General features: G+C 38.8%; 1 protein-coding gene across 3 annotated transcripts in view; it reads right to left on the minus strand.

Moving 5' to 3' along the window:
• The window catches only part of TASP1 (taspase 1), a 62892-nt gene extending 47387 nt beyond the window's left edge, over positions 1-15505 (minus strand). The window contains exons 1-6 of one of the 3 annotated variants that reach the window (XM_063316331.1): positions 15428-15505; positions 13850-14066; positions 10926-10993; positions 8619-8687; positions 2325-2445; positions 1200-1284 (exon numbers count right to left, since the gene is read on the minus strand). In XM_063316331.1, coding sequence (XP_063172401.1) covers positions 1200-1284; positions 2325-2445; positions 8619-8687; positions 10926-10993; positions 13850-13994 — 488 coding nt within the window. In that variant the 5' untranslated portion in view covers positions 13995-14066; positions 15428-15505. Of the gene's footprint in view, positions 1-1199; positions 1285-2324; positions 2446-8618; positions 8688-10925; positions 10994-13849; positions 14067-15165; positions 15319-15427 lie in introns of those variants that run through there. The other 2 variants (XM_063316338.1, XM_063316324.1) reach the window with 2 other exon arrangements.
• Positions 15506-17995: the final 2490 nt, after the last annotated feature.

The raw sequence follows: 17995 nt of genomic DNA on the forward strand, positions 1-17995 counted from the left end.
TTCCAGAATAAATATTATCATGAGCATATACACTTCAACCTCAAATCAGCCAATTCTTGAAATATGTATTTTGTTTTGAACTTGGAACAGTCAAACTGCCTTTTTGAGTGTTCCAAGCTCAAAACAACATGCATCTTCCAAAACTTTCGTTCCAAGGTAAAATATGCTAATTTAAAAAATTTTTAATCTGCCAAATTTGTTGCTTGAAAAGGTAGTCTATACTGACCTTCTGCACTTGAGCTGCAGAGATACTGGCCAATGGATTGAATATTTTTAAATGTTAAGAATGTTACAGGGAAGGAAGGGACACAGTCAGTACAGTTTCTGTCTGTTTATCTCCAGGCCAAAAGGTGTTATCAAAAAGAACGTGGCTGAAATTGTAGCTATTTCACCTTGTTAAAATGTTGAGTTAAACACAAGTTTTTAAAAAAGATTCTGGGGTATGGAGGCATGTTGATAAAATTCTTTTGTTTCCTGAAAGGAATTGTTAATGCTTATTCCCCCCCCCCCCAATTTAAATATTTTACTTTGATCAGTTAGGGGTAATTGTCATATACCTGGTCTTGTGGCCTTAGGGTGTGAAAGATGTAAGTTTGTTCTGAGCACTCGCTATTTTTGATGAGAACATATGTTGATACTCAAATTTGGTTCTGTTGGAATACTTGAGCCTTTTCAAGTTTATTGTGTCAAAACACAGCCAACAGAAAATGTTCTGATCAAATGTTTAGCAGGGCTATTTTGTTCTTCATTCAAAATGAAATGTATTTTCCATTTTGTCCATACCCTTAAATGAAAGCATATGTTAAAATTTTACAAATCTGGAAGTAAAAAGAGATGAGGAAATCTATGTTTTTAAAACAATATTTAGTTTTGACATTTACTGGACTTTTTTATCTCACAGCTCAAACAGCAGAATAGAAGCTTTGTAATTGTGTAAATACCTATATAAACAACCACAATGAAAGAAATTATAAGTAGAAATATTATCCTTAATTCTCAGTCCTATTTACAGCCATAGTGAAAACATAAGATGTTCCAAGACCAATGAACTAATCCCGCCCTCATCTAAAAAGCATGCTATTACTGATGTTTTCATAAAAACAAGCTTCTGTCAATAAGAATAACTTTCAAAAATTACATTACAATGAAGGAGGAGAAAGAAACAATAACAAGAAGAAAAAGCAGAATAAGGTAATTACCAAGGCGGAATTCGGCCAGCAGATAGTTTTCCCTTCTGCCCTTCACACAATAATTTATTTGCCACGGAGACAGGATTTTTGATTCCTGAAAAACACAGTTCATCTAAGTAAATGGCAATATTGCATTACAGACAAATTGCGGTTCATTAAATATATTCTTTAATTACTTTTTTTTTTCAGATTTCAGTGTTTGAGAGAAACTTATACTATCCAATAAGAAAAAAGCCAGACATGAAAAAAGTTTACTTCTGAATCCTACATTAAAATGATCCAAATCATGTTACTTATACTAAGGCCACTTTTCTCAACAGAAACAGACCAAATTATAGGGCTAACTTTAAAATTACAGGTTCATTCTTCAATACTAAAGATCAGAATATAATTTTTTTTTTAAAAAATGAACGCACAATCATATACATATGAATATCATTTTCCCTAAATATATTGCAATCTAATATAGAGTGTGTTTCACATATTAGCTTATAGTATAAGAGAAACTTTTACATATATACACTATTTAAGTGATACATATTCATGAATTCTATCTTTTACTGTATTCATTTTCAAACATACATAAATGACTGTAATATGTTCCCTCACAGTATTAGTTTGTCCCAGAAAACAGGTGTACTAATCCAAAACATAGAAAAACCAGCTGAAGCCCATGGGACAATGCCATCCTGATTATCTAAAGTCACACTGATTTCAGTGGGAAGCATTCCACTGATTTAACATTTCTTCTATGTTTTGGAGACAGATTACTGTATTTTCTGCTTGTTTCTCTCTTTCCTAATATCATATCTACTTAACGGAATTTCAACTATCATGACTCATTGCCAAGAACATTTCAATTTTATTTACTTATTTATTTAAGAATTTTACATGGCCACCCAACTTGAACAATGTGACTCTAGGCAGTATACAAAAAAAACTCAGCAAAATAAAGCAATAGTTGACAATAACAGTAATTATCACTAATATGTGACCTGGCTCATATTTCTATCCTCTTCTAAAGGAAACATACTCATCTTGGCCCCAACGTGAGATTGTTGTAACATGACTAAATACATACTCAAAGATCCTTATGGTATCAATGTTACACCTTTGAGAGCCTGATCTACATACCACTGAGAGCGCCAACTGCTCCAAAATTTAGTGATTTTCCATCCATAATACTGGCATCACATTCTATTTCACCTAAGAGGTTTAGATTAGATCCCATTCCTGCATTTGTAAAGGGTGAATCCTATAAAGAAATTTAAAGAAAAAATATATAAACAAACATCTTTATTATTACAACAAAAGACCTGAGTCAAATTATTGTTACTGAGCCAATGTGTTGCCCAATATTCAGCCCACTAGTTTTAATTCATGATTCCCTGCAGGAAACACAAGAGGGGAGGAGGAGGAGGGAAACAGAAAACAGAGGGCAAGTGAGAGCACAACTATAAAAAAGGGTAAAGGTGGAATGGATGCTTTGCAGCAGGACATTTAGAATGTATCTAAACGAAAAGGTCAGAGAGATAATTCTGAAAGCATGATTAAACAGGGTAATATTAAAAAAATAAAAATCCATGAAAGGCATGAAAAACATGTATTCTTAGAATGTATTAGACTACTGATAATTTCATTTACTAATACTCCAGACTGGCCAGCCTCATGCCAGTCATAGGATACACATTTATTCATCTGAGACACAGAATCTACAGATGCATGCTCTGGGTTTTCTTTAGAGACCCATTTTTACCATTCCATTGTCATTTAGGCAATACAGGTGGTGAGAGCCCTACTGTTCTCACACACTGGGGTTAAGGGAGAGGACATCAGATGAAGACCCTCCTAGAAGACGACAGCAGTAACTACTAAGCAACTACACAAAGGCAAGAGGAGGAACCAGGGTGGGAAATGAGGCATGGAACCTTCGACTTTTTACTGTATGAGCTCCACCATGCTGCTATAGTCACAAATTGTATTTAGGCCCTGGATATAGTGAAAGTAGTTCTGAGCATGCACACACACACACACGCACACACACACCCATATCATTCATCGGGTGCCTCATTTCTCTCCTTCCTAAGTGAGACATGCACATGCAGTACAATATACAGAAAGTGCCTGTGGAGAGAAACAAGAGGATCAAATGGCTTTTGCTAAATGAAATGTAACCACAATTTCTTAGTACAGCGAGCAGGAAACAGAATTAGCCAAGCAATTCCCTTTGGATCTATATGGGTATGCAAAGAGTTTTCAGATATGCGCGTAAAATAATGTACATACATAAATTTGCCAAAGTACAAGGATCTGTTCAGAGTTTCCTGAACACAGCAGATGTGTGTGTCCGATGCTACATATTGTATGAAAAGCTCACAAAAAGCAGACTCTGGTGTAAACTGGCCTGAGAACATTGTGCAAATAAATGTGATTATTCTTGGGGGAAGATGCTTAGCACCCTAACTGCTTTATGTGCTGCTCCATTACCCACCAGGGGCTTTCAATTTATTCTTCCATCTCCAATGATAGCCCAAGGAGTTTAATTCTGTAACATGCCAAATCCAGGAGGAAGGAAAGGGTGTTTTCTAAAGCACATCAGACTTCAACAAATGCAGATACTTCCGAAAATGCTTTTCCCCTTCAGCCCATGAGATATGAGCAGCTGCCACCAGAAGAAAATGGTGCTCCTCCCTGATACACAAGTGGTGCTTTTCACTTGCATGCAGATGGAGCTGAATCCATCCTATTTAATTATGTTGTGCTATTCTCTGCTTTATGTTGAATTAAGACAAGTTTTCCAAAATTTCTCATAACAACTAAGGAATGTTGAAACCAAGGGACAGAACACTGGAAAGCAAAGAACCCCCAAACTCTGCTATATGAAAAAGCTACTTCTTTGTTTACTGAATTCATTCGGATGTAAAATGGGAAGCACTCAAATCTACCTCCCTTATTCTTATATTTAACTTCGTTTATGTGGAGTTCAAGCTACAAGTCAAAAATTTGGCAGAAACTGATTCTGGAAGTAAAAATTACATTTTGCAGTTTATATTATCAGGCAGAGGAAATTAGACTTTTATTGATATATAGCCTCAATTTAAGGAAGATTTACACCACTGTTCTCAATTCTCTTTCGCATCCAAACACATTCAAACTATCTGAAACAACCATTTCCAATGTCTGGGTCTGTTGTCATCAGAAGTGCACTATGGTATAAAATATATCCTGCTGTTTATAATCACCATAAAGTCCTTGCCAGGCAGGAACAAAATACGTTTGGGCAAATCTCTTCAAAAATAAAATTTCAGAAACATATACTGTACATGTGAATTTCATATATTTATATGAATAAAACAGTTGTTTGTTATTCCAGTTTTCTAGGGCATTAGTTGTAAATGTTGGAAGGAAGCAGACACAGTATTTAGTAACATGCAGATCAGATTTGGCTGCCCACTGATGTGTGCAGTCATTTCTGCTCAGGTTTCCTTAAGTTCAGGATTTGAATATAGTATCTTTTCCCATATAATGAAAGATAAAATACTTTAACCATGCACCCATCCAGCCAATTTTATTTCAGCATCAACTGCTTTCACAGTAAGAGACATATCAGCCATTCAAATTAACTGGAACATATTAACTGCTGCCTCTGCCTCAGTGACATAGCAACCGGCATCCACTGATTTGCAAAAAGTGCTTGCTTACTTTCACTCCAGAAAATCAATCAACCAATCTCTCTCTCTCTCTCACACACACACACACACTCACACACAAACACTTTGTATCAGAATATCATGAACAAATAAGAGGAAGAGCAAATCCTGCCTTTTGGCCAGGCTTTTTTTTCCTGTAACGTTATGTAACACCTGAACCGAGTGGGGACTGGGTTAGGAGATACAGCAGCCTAGAAAAGTTAGCTCTTCTCTTCTTCCTCCTTTAGCCATCCAATAAAAGTGGGTGATCTTTGAGAGAGAGCTGTATAAAGCCCAAGCAGTTAGAAGCACTCCTACAAGTATGTCTGTAATTTGCTGAATAAAAGCCTGTGCATCAAAATATTCTTACAAGTCGAACACCTGAACGTTTTTAAAGGACGTTTCCTTCCTGATTCCATTCCACTGAAAGGTCAGAATATTTAGTTCTGATCAGACCCTCTGGAGACTTAACACTCATGCATTAACTGTGTTCCACCAGATCTCAAGAAAATCTCTCTCAATTACAGTAGTCCAAAGAGGACGTAACATGATAGACAAGGAGAATCTGGAATTTGGAATGTGCTTGGAAACTTCAGCTAACTATTGGCTATTACTCTTTCCAAAAAAATTCAAAGTGCTAGATATAAAGCTTACAAACTGAAAACTGAGAGACCGCTGTCTTACACTCCTACCCCATCAGAAACATTTTAATATATAATGCTGGAGAGGGGACTCGGAGTAATTGTGCTTAGGTTCTGGAGCATCTGTCCAAGAAAAATCTTGGCTCGCTCCTTTTCTGTTGCCTTTCACCAGTAGGTGAAAAGGTTTTTGTTCAGGCAGGTTTTCGGCATTAAAGCAAGTATTTTAATGCTGGTAAGTGCAGCTTCTGCTTTGATAAATGTGTTTTTTAATTTTATTTTACATGTTTTTAACTGTAATTTTATTTCCATCGTTGGCTACTTTAAGTGTCACTTTTAGTGGAAAAATGAGACATAAATTCAATAATTAAACCAAAATGGGAAATACTGCCCTTTTTCATTGCATTGGCAGCCAAGTATTAATGTATTTATTATTGTTGTACATTACACATGAATTTTCCACAATTTTGGAAAGCTTTGTCAAGAACTGAAACTAGTTCAGACTAGTGCAAACAGCAGATCCCAAGATTCTCAGTAATGAAACACACTGCAAGAGTATTAAAATAGATAATATATTTCTATTTGTGGCTCAAAGATTCACAGTGAATATTAATGTATATGTCAAAAGCAACTAACTCGGTGCTCTAAAAATCTCAATAACCAAAATCAGTTCCCTCTACTTTCATTAACTGCATTCAAAATACTTCATGAAAATCTACTTTTGGGGGGAAAGAAATTACTTTTCAATAATCAAGGCATCACTTGATTAATGAACAATCAGTGCTATCCTGAACATTCCCAGATTCCCCAATTCCACTCTCTTGTCCCAAGCATTCCTAAAACACTAACACAACAGGAAATTCAGAATCAAAGTAGACATGTCCAATTCATAAACCTTATTATGAAAACTTTACTCAGGAGAAAGGTAAATACCTGCTCCAGGCAAGAAACCAGCAGCTAACTAAAAAGAGATGAAGGAGCTAGCCTTAGTATATAATTCCTCAAAAAGTCTGTGCTGTTGGAACAGTTTTCATGCTGCTTCAATTATTTCATCCACCAAAGGCCATGGACAATTTAACCCAGTCCAACCTTCAGATAAAATTTGCATCTAAGTCCTTCAGGGATGTAAGATCCATCTTACTCCAAAAACAGCTGCACAACTTCACCAGAATCCTGAGCCATTACAATTCCTTATTCCAAAAGCTCAGTTAAACTAGACTGTTAAATATGAGAAAGAAAATGATTTCCTTCCCTTTCTGCCATATAGCAATTATATGTGGAATTGCATATTTTGGATGTTTTAAATGAATTAAAACAGATATGCTTTATGCCAAGTTTGCTCAAAAGAGTGGGAACTAAAAAGGTGACACCTTTTCTCCTCCAGTTCAGTCCAATTTTGTTCTATTTATTACCCAACTACCTTTGGCATTTGCTAATCCCTGGAAAAATGAGATGGCACTCCTGGCCATAATCCAAATGAGTCTATGGATTAAGAACTGTATTAACTGTATCATTATTCATGACATTCATGAACATTCATGACATGTCATTGCTCATGACATTCCTTTTACCAAACCCAGTTGTGGGAACCTGAGTTAAGTAAACAGCCCATATGTACTTTAAGATATAGATGTGTCTCTATTATTCTAATGCTGTAAAAGGTAAAGGTAAAGGTTTCCCTTGACGTAAAGTCCAGTCGTGTCCGACTCTAGGGGGCGGTGCTCATCTCCGTTTCTAAGCCTTGGAGCCGGCGTTGTCCCTAAGGACCCGTCCGTGGTCATGTGGCCGGCATGACTCACGGAACGCCGTTACCTTCCCGCCGAAGCGGTACCAATTAATCTACTCACATTTGCATGTTTTCGAACTGCTTGGTGTGCAGGAGCTGGGACGAGCAACGGGAGCTCACCCCGCCGCGCGGTTTCGAACCACCGACCTTCCGATCGGCAGCTCAGCGGTTTAACCCGCAGCGCCACCGCGTCCCTAATGCTGTACTATACTATATACTATAATATAATGAGAAGAACTCAGTTACCAGAGAATTTTGGTAATGAAAGGAACTAGTCCAACCTTCGGCAATATGCAGGAAAGCAAATTAAATATCCTTGAGGAGGGGCTGCACAGCCTCTTCTTAAAAACTACCACTTGACGTTAAAAGATTTAATTTGGTGGAGAAATTATGCTTCAAGAATACTGAATTATCAAAAAGGGATCAGTTAATTCAGGTGCAGCAAGCACATATGCATACTGCAAAAAAGCCACAAACAAGAAGCTATCTGGTCCAGCTCTACTTATCTACTTGTCATCTCCACAAAAGTCCAGGTCAAATAATAGATTCTGTTTCATTCTAAAATCAATTAATCCCGAAGCTTTCAGACTGGAACTGTCTGACTTGATCACTATTAACTGATAAGGTACTAGTAATCTGTCTCACATGTAACCTGCATCTGCATAACCAATCTGTCTTCCCCTTCCTTCCTCTCACCCCAACTTAAATCCCACATCGGGCTAGCCACTCTATGCATCTGATGAAGTGAGCCGCAATTCACAAAAGCTTGGGCCTTTTAATAAAAAGTGTTAGTTGTAAAAGGGGCTACCAGACTCTGATTTTTTGCCACCATAGACTACCATGACCCTCTTCCTACAACACTGTATTTTTAAAGTATCTAGATCAGTTGGTCCAAATCTTAACTAAAGGTGTCACTATATTTGCCATGTCACGATCTCTTATATTGAAAAATAAATGCACACTTTTCTAAAAAAAATATATATATATATATTCAGGTTCCCTAATGATTTCCTCACCAGATGTGAAACACACATAAAGGAGTTTAACCCTAACTATCAATGAGAGAAGAAAGTTGAGGTAATCAGCCCATCCCTTTCTTTGAAGCCAGAAGAAACAAAATGCGGGGGCAGGGGGGACCACTAACCAGTAACCAGCATACGAAGAGCCCAAGAGTTCTATTAAAATACATCTTCTTACATATTAAAAGTTTTCTAACATATGTTGCCAATTAATGCATTTAATATAAGACAAGATGAACAGAAAAATATAGTCAAACTGCCACCAAAAGAGTGAATGCCTGAATAAATGTAAGTACCTCTAGTTCAACTAGCGCTGCAGTCACCGCATCTGTTACAAGAGCCCCAGCCTGTAGCTTTTCAATTGCCTAGAAGACAGAATTTTAGGTATGAAGTATCGCCTCTTAAATATTTTTCATACTAAATTTTCTGCAAGATGAAGCCCCGTGAGTCATTTGGTCCCAAAAGAGGTATCGTTCAGAGTTTCAAGACGTGGATAATGACTACGCAGAGGTGAAACAAAGGAACTGCACTATACCGTACCTACATTTGCGGCATCATTTAATCTGAATATGTTGTGAACATTCTTTAAAAAAACAAAAGCAGCAGCAGCACTAGGATAGGAATATCAAACCTATCCTGTATTTGCACCAAATAAACGCAAGTATTTCCTACTACGTGAAATAGGAAGCAAAGCAGAAAATTACTGCCCCACTAATTGATTACAGATGTTTTTTAAAGTAAATTTCTGTTCACAAACTGATTTGTTTACCAGACTTGCTGCATCAACCTAGCGCCACGTTCAGCAGAAGTCTTCTTCAGCTTGGTATTTGTTTGTGCTAACTTCTGAGCAGACAGCTGTGTTGTATTCCAAGCACAGAAGCTGAAAATTGCCAAGCGATTTGATGGGATGGAGAGAGAGGTATCACCGGGAATACTTTACTCCAGTGTTCCAACATCTTCATTAAGTCCCCAGGGTACTGAAGATGCAACTGAAGAAACTACCTTTACCCTAAAATGTTGATAATGACTTGGAAATCACTTCCTATTCCATACCCAGTTGGATTTCTACAGGACTGTTAAATGTAGCCTCCTAATTATATAATCAAACAACACATTTTCAAATACTGCTCATCATTCTGGGAATTATTTCATTCTGTATGCTTAGCTTGCAACAGAAGCAATACGAGATTGTTGTTTATTAAGGAAAGCACTTTTACAGCTAAGCCAAAGCTATTTCTAAGTCAAGAGTGAGCAACCAGCAGCCATCCAGATGTTGTTGGACTAAATATTCCATCCTTCCTCACCACAAGCCATAAGAGCTGGAGTCCATCACTATCTGGAAGACCACAGACTTCACGTTATCATCCTAAACAAATATATCGAGATGAAACCATTGTGGCAGAGAATGTCGCAAAATCTAACAGTTAAGATTATATACTGATAAAGCTGAAGTTCCAAGTTTAAGGCAAGCAAGTTATATTTTAACAGAACACTACTTATGACATATATCACACCAAACCCATGGGGCACAACATGAACAAAAAACATTAGTAGTGCAAACCTATATGTTGTATGTACTTATACTTGAGTATTAGTCTCATTAAATTCAGCAGGACTTATACACAGGTGAATGCATATAAGACTGCAGGACTAATGAAGTGTACTGTTTTCAAATTCAAAAACATTAAAAACCTATTAAACTTGTAGATTGGAAAAATAAAGCAGAGTTGAAAGATCAAGGCATTCCCAGATGTTCCAGCAGCTAAACAGATAAACCTAACTCCATAATCTATAGCAAGAAGAGGCACTCTGGTACCTCCAGATGTCTGCATTCAACTTCCACAGACCCAGACAAGGGTGGCCAATGGCAAGAGGTTGTGGGGGGCTCCAATGTAAAGCAGCTGGAGGACGTCAGGTTGCCTACTCTTGGTCTACAGTTTCAACACAACAAAGACTGCACTAATAAAAGTATTCCTTCCAAAAGGTACCAAATGTCTCCTAAGCTCTACAAGAAAGCACACTGTGCTGACTTACAAGTGTTCAAACTTGCTGTTGTGCTGATGACATGTTTCATGTTATATATATATATATATAAAGGTAAAGGTTTCCCTCGACGTAAAGTCCAGTCGTGTCCGACTCTAGGGGGCGGTGCTCATCTCTGTTTCTAAGCCGTTAGAGCCGGCGTTGTCCGTAAGGACCCGTCCGTGGTCATGTGGCCGGCATGACGACTCGGAACGCCGTTACCTTCCCGCCGAAGCGGTACCTATTGATCTACTCACATTTGCATGTTTTCGAACTGCTAGGTGAGCAGGAGCTGGGACGAGCAACGGGAGCTCACCCCGCCGCGCGGTTTCGAACCGCCGACCTTCCGATCAGCAGCTCAGCGGTTTAACCCACAGCGCCACTGCGTCCCATATATATATTGAAAAGATCATTTTTCTTATATTCAACTTGTTAAATAATTCAGTTTTTGTACTTTGTGAATACATACATACATATAGCCTAAATACACAACTTTTCTTTAAAAAAATATAGCATAATTAGGAGAACCTGAGAAGTAAAAGTAAAGAGAGAACATTTCTAACAGGCTGAGAAACTCTTACCTTCTGACATGCTCTTTTGCACACGTGTTTATATTCTTTGGCTTTGGATTCAGAATGATAACCTGCACCTATTATCAAGGAAAATGTAAGGGGAGATGGGTAAAAGCGATCAAGTACTGTAGGTAGAACAATTTTGTTTTAAAGCTTTTTCGAAAAACAAACCTTTCCATCCCAAATACACCTCCATCTTGTAAGAAGACTACAAACCAGCATGTATCCCCTTCAAGGGCATTATCAACAGGTTGGGTGGGTATATCCTTCCACAGCGTATTCCTGCATCACCAGAACCTGAATGTGAATCATGCAACCCTGAATGTGAATCATGAGCTCATTAAGGGAATCTCAACCAACACATCACTGCAGACAGCCATCTACATAGGAAGCACCCGTACCCTTGGTTCCAATACCCGGCAAGTCTTCTCTTTACATGCTAGGTATACGTGTAAATGGGACCCGAAGCAACATGAAACAAGTAAAGCTATGCTGTCCCTTTCTGTACCGAGGCCCACACATCTGCCTCTGTGGCCTCAATCACAACGAACAACCCATTGACATGCAAACAGAAGTTGATTCTGTATCACTTATTAAACAGAGATTACAATTCTATCCAACCATAGAGGTGTGAAGTTCATTTTAACATGTAATGTTATTCTTTTAAATTCTATTACCTCTTGAGCAAAGCTAGAAGAATCAAGATATATTAGCATGCAAACAGCGCAGAAATACAAAGGTGTTACTCTCCTGTAAAGCATGTCGCCTTCTAAGTGGTGCAATTTATACCTGCACCAATTCTTGGTTACACTGCATATTATCTGGTTAAACTGAGCCTCAACTCATAGACTGCTCAAATTTCTAGAATTATTTAAACTTCTCATTCATGCTCTTCCATTGCCAAGAGGAGTTTCAACTAAGTGGTATTATTGTCTTTCCATGCCTGACAGTGGAAATACATCATTTGCACATGATGGCCTGCTTCACTGAACTGTGGCTTTAGGGAGCATGCCAGAAATTTTACTACTAATGTCCACCCAGGTACACTGTTAGGTTTAAAATAAAGTGGCAGTATCTTCCATAACTAACAGTTTTTATAGCCTTTTCCAAGTGCCTATGTCTTCCACCTCTTGTACCTCTGCTTTATAATAAAAGCGCCAACAAGGATATGTTTTAATATTTGTGTTCATGCTCCTGACAGTGCAAAATATTTACAGTGATTTATGACATAATACTTGCCCAGAATATCCAACAACTCCTGCTTAACCTTCTAGCAAAAGTGCTAATTAACAGCTAATAACAAAAGTTTGCCAAGCAAACTTTTTTTTTTTTGGTAGCACTGGAATTTATTGGGAGACTCCTAGTAATTATGAGGGCTGTTCGTTGGGTTAGGAAGAAAAAAAATATCCCAGTAAAAGTCAATGTAAACCATATCCATACTGTTCCCAAGAAAATGATATTGACCTGCCCCTGGAATCACCTGGTGTCAAGCTCAAGTCAAAGAAGACTTTCCTAAAAAAAAGTTGCCAAATCAGAGATGATGGACAGACATAAAATATAAAAAGACCATTTAACAATGAATTCACTACAATAATATGAGCAATACAAGATATTATTGTAAGATATCATAGAAACTCTGCTACAGTAACACATATTGCTGCATCCCTGATTGGTAGAAAATACTGCCTTTTCCAAAACAGATAGATCACGCATTTCCAACAACCACTGATAAGCATAAAATAGAAGATATAAATGTTTTTCTTTTCCTTCTTAGATTGTATTTTTAGTTTGTACTTTTAAGGGGTTTTTTTTAGATTAAAGATCGTTTTGTTACAAAAAAAATTAAATTTAAAAAAAGGCCATGACCTTGCCTCTGTGCCGTTAAGTCTGATATTAAAATAAGACACTGAAAATTGTATTTGCTTTATCATTTTAAATTGCAGTAAAGCTTAACTATCCTTTGATAAGGCCTTCATTCAATGAACTTATCAAAATAGACCATAATGTGCTTGCTTCAGTTGGCACTTAACACGATTCTTGGGATGATGATTTGTGAACCATGACTTACAGTTCAGACTGTGGGTTCTAGTCCCACCTCAGGCATGAAAGCCGGCTGGGTGACCTTGGGCCAGTCACTCTCTCTCAGCCCAACCCACCTCACAGGGTTATTGTTGTGGGGGAAATAGGAGGAGGAAGGAGTATTAGGTATGTTCGCCGCCTTGAGTTGTTGATAAAAATAATAAAGGCGGGATAGAAAATAAATAAATAAAATTAAAGTCATAATTGTTAATTTAATAAACCGTTGATTAGATAAAGCATGGCTATGTGCAACATGTACAAGATTTTGAACTTTCACCCTTTATTCCAAGAAATCTCAGCAAACAGTAAACTGATTAAGTTCTGACCAGTGGGAAAAGCAATTTCCCAAAGCTGCTCAAGCAAAGGGGATGAAGAAAGTATTAAGGGTTGGCCCTGCCCATCAACAAGACACACTCAGAGGAGCACCTCTGTCTCCTGTTGAAGGGAATACAGCCTTCAGCGTAAGTGCCTCATTAGCCTACTATTTTTTTTTTCTAAAAGTGTGTTTTCATGCATCATGCTATAAATTTACCCACCAAAAATGCAAATTTAAAAAGGAGGCAGCCTTCTGATTAGTTATTTCCTGACAAAAGAAAACAGGTGTAGGCATCGGACTTCCTAATTTAAATAAAAGGGCTAAATGGGTAACCATAATTGGAAGCAAATAAGCAGATTACAGTTCAGCCCACAGAGCAAATTGGCAGGAGAAACATGCTATGAAACAGAAACATACATTCACCATTCCCTTCACAATGTACTGGTGCTTCACATGTTTCCCACCTCTCACAAAGTACCACACATGGTACTAAAACATTATCCCAGCCCATCTGCTGTTGTGATATTCTGACATGTACCTGCATGTACAAGTACAAATCCCACTCGTCTCACTTTTTGAGCCGGTCTGGCTTCATGTTCTTTTACCATCATCCTTATTGCAGTGGCATGAGATGACATGGAGGGAGGAACTTCTACTGAGCTTATTCCCTTTTCCATGATCATACTTCAAGACTATCGTTTCCTGTGGAACAGAGCATGCTTCCATCCAAGGGAAAACATGGGAAAGGACTCTTCCTGAAAACAAAATCAAGCAAAACTATCTCATTATTTTATCTACTTTTGGCTAGGGAGGATTCTATTCAAGAAACCCACTCCATTCAGAGCAGCTGCATTGCAACCAAGCACTACTCAGGCACAGGAATTTTTTTCTCATATCCATGAACATCAGTAATGTCCTGACAAAAGCCTATATATTCAGCAAAACTATAAAATACAGGCATGTATTAATTTGCTATTTATTAAGCTGCATAACATATTTTTAACTTTAAAACGAACTGAGAATTTTAAAATTTTTATAAGGCTCCACAGGTTTATTAGGAGTCTTTCACACTGACAGAGATTAGGAAAGAAGGTCATTTCCAGGCCAAGTACTATGTTCCCTTTAACAATTCAAATAAATTAGGGCTATTCCAAAAAGTGTCCTTTTTCCTCTACTGTCTCTCCATTTCTATTCTCTCACAAGGTTTAAGTAGTGCTACAAGTCTGTTGGTCTAGTATTACTAGAGTCCTGAGTGCAAGCACTCATTTAGAAGCTGCAAACCTTCGCACCTACCCACAACTTTGTGCAAGAATTACCAGATAACATGATGGAAGCCCAGGCAATTATTCATATTTGCACTGAAATCAATGCTAACATTAGGACTTCAATCCTATGCCCTTGATAAGAAAGACACTTGCATCGAAGTATAGTATCTGTGGAGACAGTGTTAAGTGTGTCTCAAAAACTGAGTATGAGCCACAGAATACAGCCCTGGACAACTCATACCCAAGAGACCTTAACACAGTCTGTTATTTCCCCACTCATTCCCATCAAGCATCTTACTCAGAATCAAAAACGGTGAGGCCAGATCCTAATAAGAAAACACCAGAAGGTGGTGAATGTTTTAAATTCCTCCCTTCATAAAGCTTTCTTAGTAACATAGGAGAAGCAAAGGATTCATTCCCCAATATTGCCATAGCAACCAGAAACATGATCATGCAGAGCCACAAAGTCCCCAGCCCACGGTTTGGGCTTGGGAGTCCAAGGAACTGCTTTGCTGGATGCACCCAAGTTAAGGAGAAAGGCTCCTTCTTATCTCCCGCTTTAGATGAAAGCTTTGGCCATCGGCTCTACCTCCATTGCCGTGAGGCTTCACGCACAGCCAGGCTGGGCCCCTTGATTATCCAGGTAAGTCCCCGAGACGAGCCACACCACTAGGTTCCCCCCATAACCCTCATGCTTTGCCGCCACCCCACAAGGCTGCAGCCTCAGGCACGCTGCAGGAGAGCCCCCGGGGAAGCAAAGGGCAGGCGTCGCACTCTGATCACATCACCAACGCGCCTCTTGCCTCCGCGCGTGACGTCATCGTCTGCACCCCAAGAGAGTGGGGAAATACCCTGCTGCGCTGCCGGCGGGGGTCGCTCTTTTGGTCATCAGCTCCAGCCGGGTGCCGTTACCAGGCTCGCCTCGTTCTGGTCGGGCGCGCGCGCCCACGCATTTACCATCAGCCTCCTCAGCGAGTTTCTGTAAGGCGGGGGGGGGGGGAGATAGGCACGCGCGCGCACACGACCAAGTCTGTACCCCGCTCACTTCCGGTTCCGAATTAAACGTTTCCATCACGTGTGGAGACTAGAGTGGCGGAAGCGCTGCAATCTGAGTCGACTTTCCCTCGACAGAAGAAAGGGCGGGGAGTTTAAATGGTTTGCCTTTTAATGTATTAAAATAAACACTACTTCTTTTCCAAAGGAGAAGAAAAAGGGGAAGAATAATTTTTCAACTATGGAGTACGTTCCCTCGTTCTCTGCAGGGCTGTTGTTGGAGAGGGTTTGGGTTTTTTTTTAAGGAAAGCAGTTGGAAGATAGATCAATACTTGATTTTCGGGTCATAACCCTATGTGAGCTTTTCATTGACGATGCCACTGTATTGCCTAAATTGTCTGCATGCTCAGCAGATTTGCTCTCAACTGAAGTGAGAAAACTCATTTATGTGTTGGTGGTATTTTTTCCAACGGCTTTCGAAGCAGTTCAGCTATAGGCTCAGACTTACAATCTAAAATACCTGGCAAGGGATAAAAAGAAGGGGGAGGTGGGGTTCACATAACACACTGCTAAAATGTGCTAGCCAGTTTGTGGTTCAATGCATTCAAAACTGAGGCAAATTGATTCAGTAAACCATAGTTCTTTAAACCTAAATTGGCATATTGGCCCAAAAGTCTCATTACAAACTCTTGAAATTAGTTATTACACTCAGTTGGGAAGAAAACAGGTCAATTATTCTGATGAAATAGTAACTGGTTTCTCTTTGGAGCCAATGGAATCCTGTTGCTTCTCTCTCTGCTCTGCAACCAGAAGTTGAGCTTGGAAACATCATTGCTCCACCTCTACCTCAAGCATTCAGATTTGGATCATTTGATTTGCCTGAGAGAGATGAAGGGTTTGTCACTGAGAAGTGTACTATGCCAGGGAAGGGAAACCTTCCAGAATGCTTTGTGCTGTACAAGAGGATTTTGGGGCCCCCACCCCATTTTGAGATTACAGTCATTCTTAAATGAGAGAAAAATAAGTATTATTATATGTTTTCTTCCTCTTCAATCTGCAAGGAAGGACTTGGTATTACCTTGCAATGAGGGCTACTCCCAAACAAGATGTATCTGCTTGGGTGAGTCCCATGTCCCATACATTGAAGTAGGATTTTATAGGTTAATCATATAAATAATATGTAACTCAAAACCATATTACTTACTATTTACAAGACACGGTTGCCTATTTAATACATACAGATTTTGTGATGACCATTATTTGTGCTGGAGATGTCAATAGTTTGCTTCCAATCATCCTGGAATTAGCCATTTCCCCCTCCCAATAATGGGATTTAGGTTGACTTATTGATTGACACATACAAGATTGCTAGCTAGCTAATTTTTGTGTGGCTATATCTTCCGGACAATTCACTACACTACAAGCAGAAAGAAGGAGCAGCTTAAAGAGTTGGCCACAAAATGAAGCAACCTGAACAGGGAGTAATGCTACAATTTTACCTGAAAGGAATCCTTCTGAGAACAAGATTGTGTTGTAAGGCTGCAGTCTTACAGGCAGTTGCCTCCCTGGCAATAAGTCCCACTGAAATGTTGTCACTGAAATATTAGGCTTGTTTTCTTTGGACAAATCTTTGCTGGGAATCCAACCATCTCCTACTTGCAGTATAATAAGACAATAGTCTGAAATTGAGCATAGCATTTCAGTGTGCAACAATAGTATCCATTTCAATTCTTTGGTATGCTATTTTCTCACTCCAGCCTCAACATGCACCACTAGCCTATAAAGCCCTATGTGGCTTGGTGTCTAATAATCTGCAGAGTAAAAGATCTAAAGTCTCTCATTGAACTGTCAGGGCTGCAAAGATTTGAACCTGGGTCTTTCCAATCTAATGCTCAAACCACAATACCATATTACTTTAAAAGAAATGCAGCAATGTGAGTAGAGGAAATATCCAACTGTAACAAAGCACTGATGGATGGGGTTTGCATGGTTCACAAGAATTTGGATTGGTGTACCCCAATAAGCAAGAAGCCACATTTTTAAAAAAAGACGGCAGCCCCTGTACTTCCACAGTATAGCAACATATTATACTAGGATGGGGCCTAAGACAGGGCCAGATTTTCTAAGTCATCTGTATCAAGGAGGCTTGCTAATAATAGTATAACAGCAGAGAGAGAATAGCCACTATTATATAGTAGTTAAACTGAAATTTGCAAAAGCAAGCATCACCAAACTACAATGCATGAGCTGCGTATATGTTGAACATGACTGATTCTCTCATAGAGATCTCACACAAACAAAATCTCTTTTTCAAAACCTGTTTGGGAAGACCAACTGTGTTTGCCAACTGTCTTTGCAGAAATGTGAGTATAAGATCACACTTACGGAAGATCTCTGGCGGGAGTGGGATGGGGGCAGTGCATCCA

This window comes from Candoia aspera, chromosome 1 (assembly GCF_035149785.1).
Source record: "Candoia aspera isolate rCanAsp1 chromosome 1, rCanAsp1.hap2, whole genome shotgun sequence".
In the NCBI taxonomy this organism is placed as follows: Eukaryota; Metazoa; Chordata; class Lepidosauria; order Squamata; family Boidae; genus Candoia; species Candoia aspera.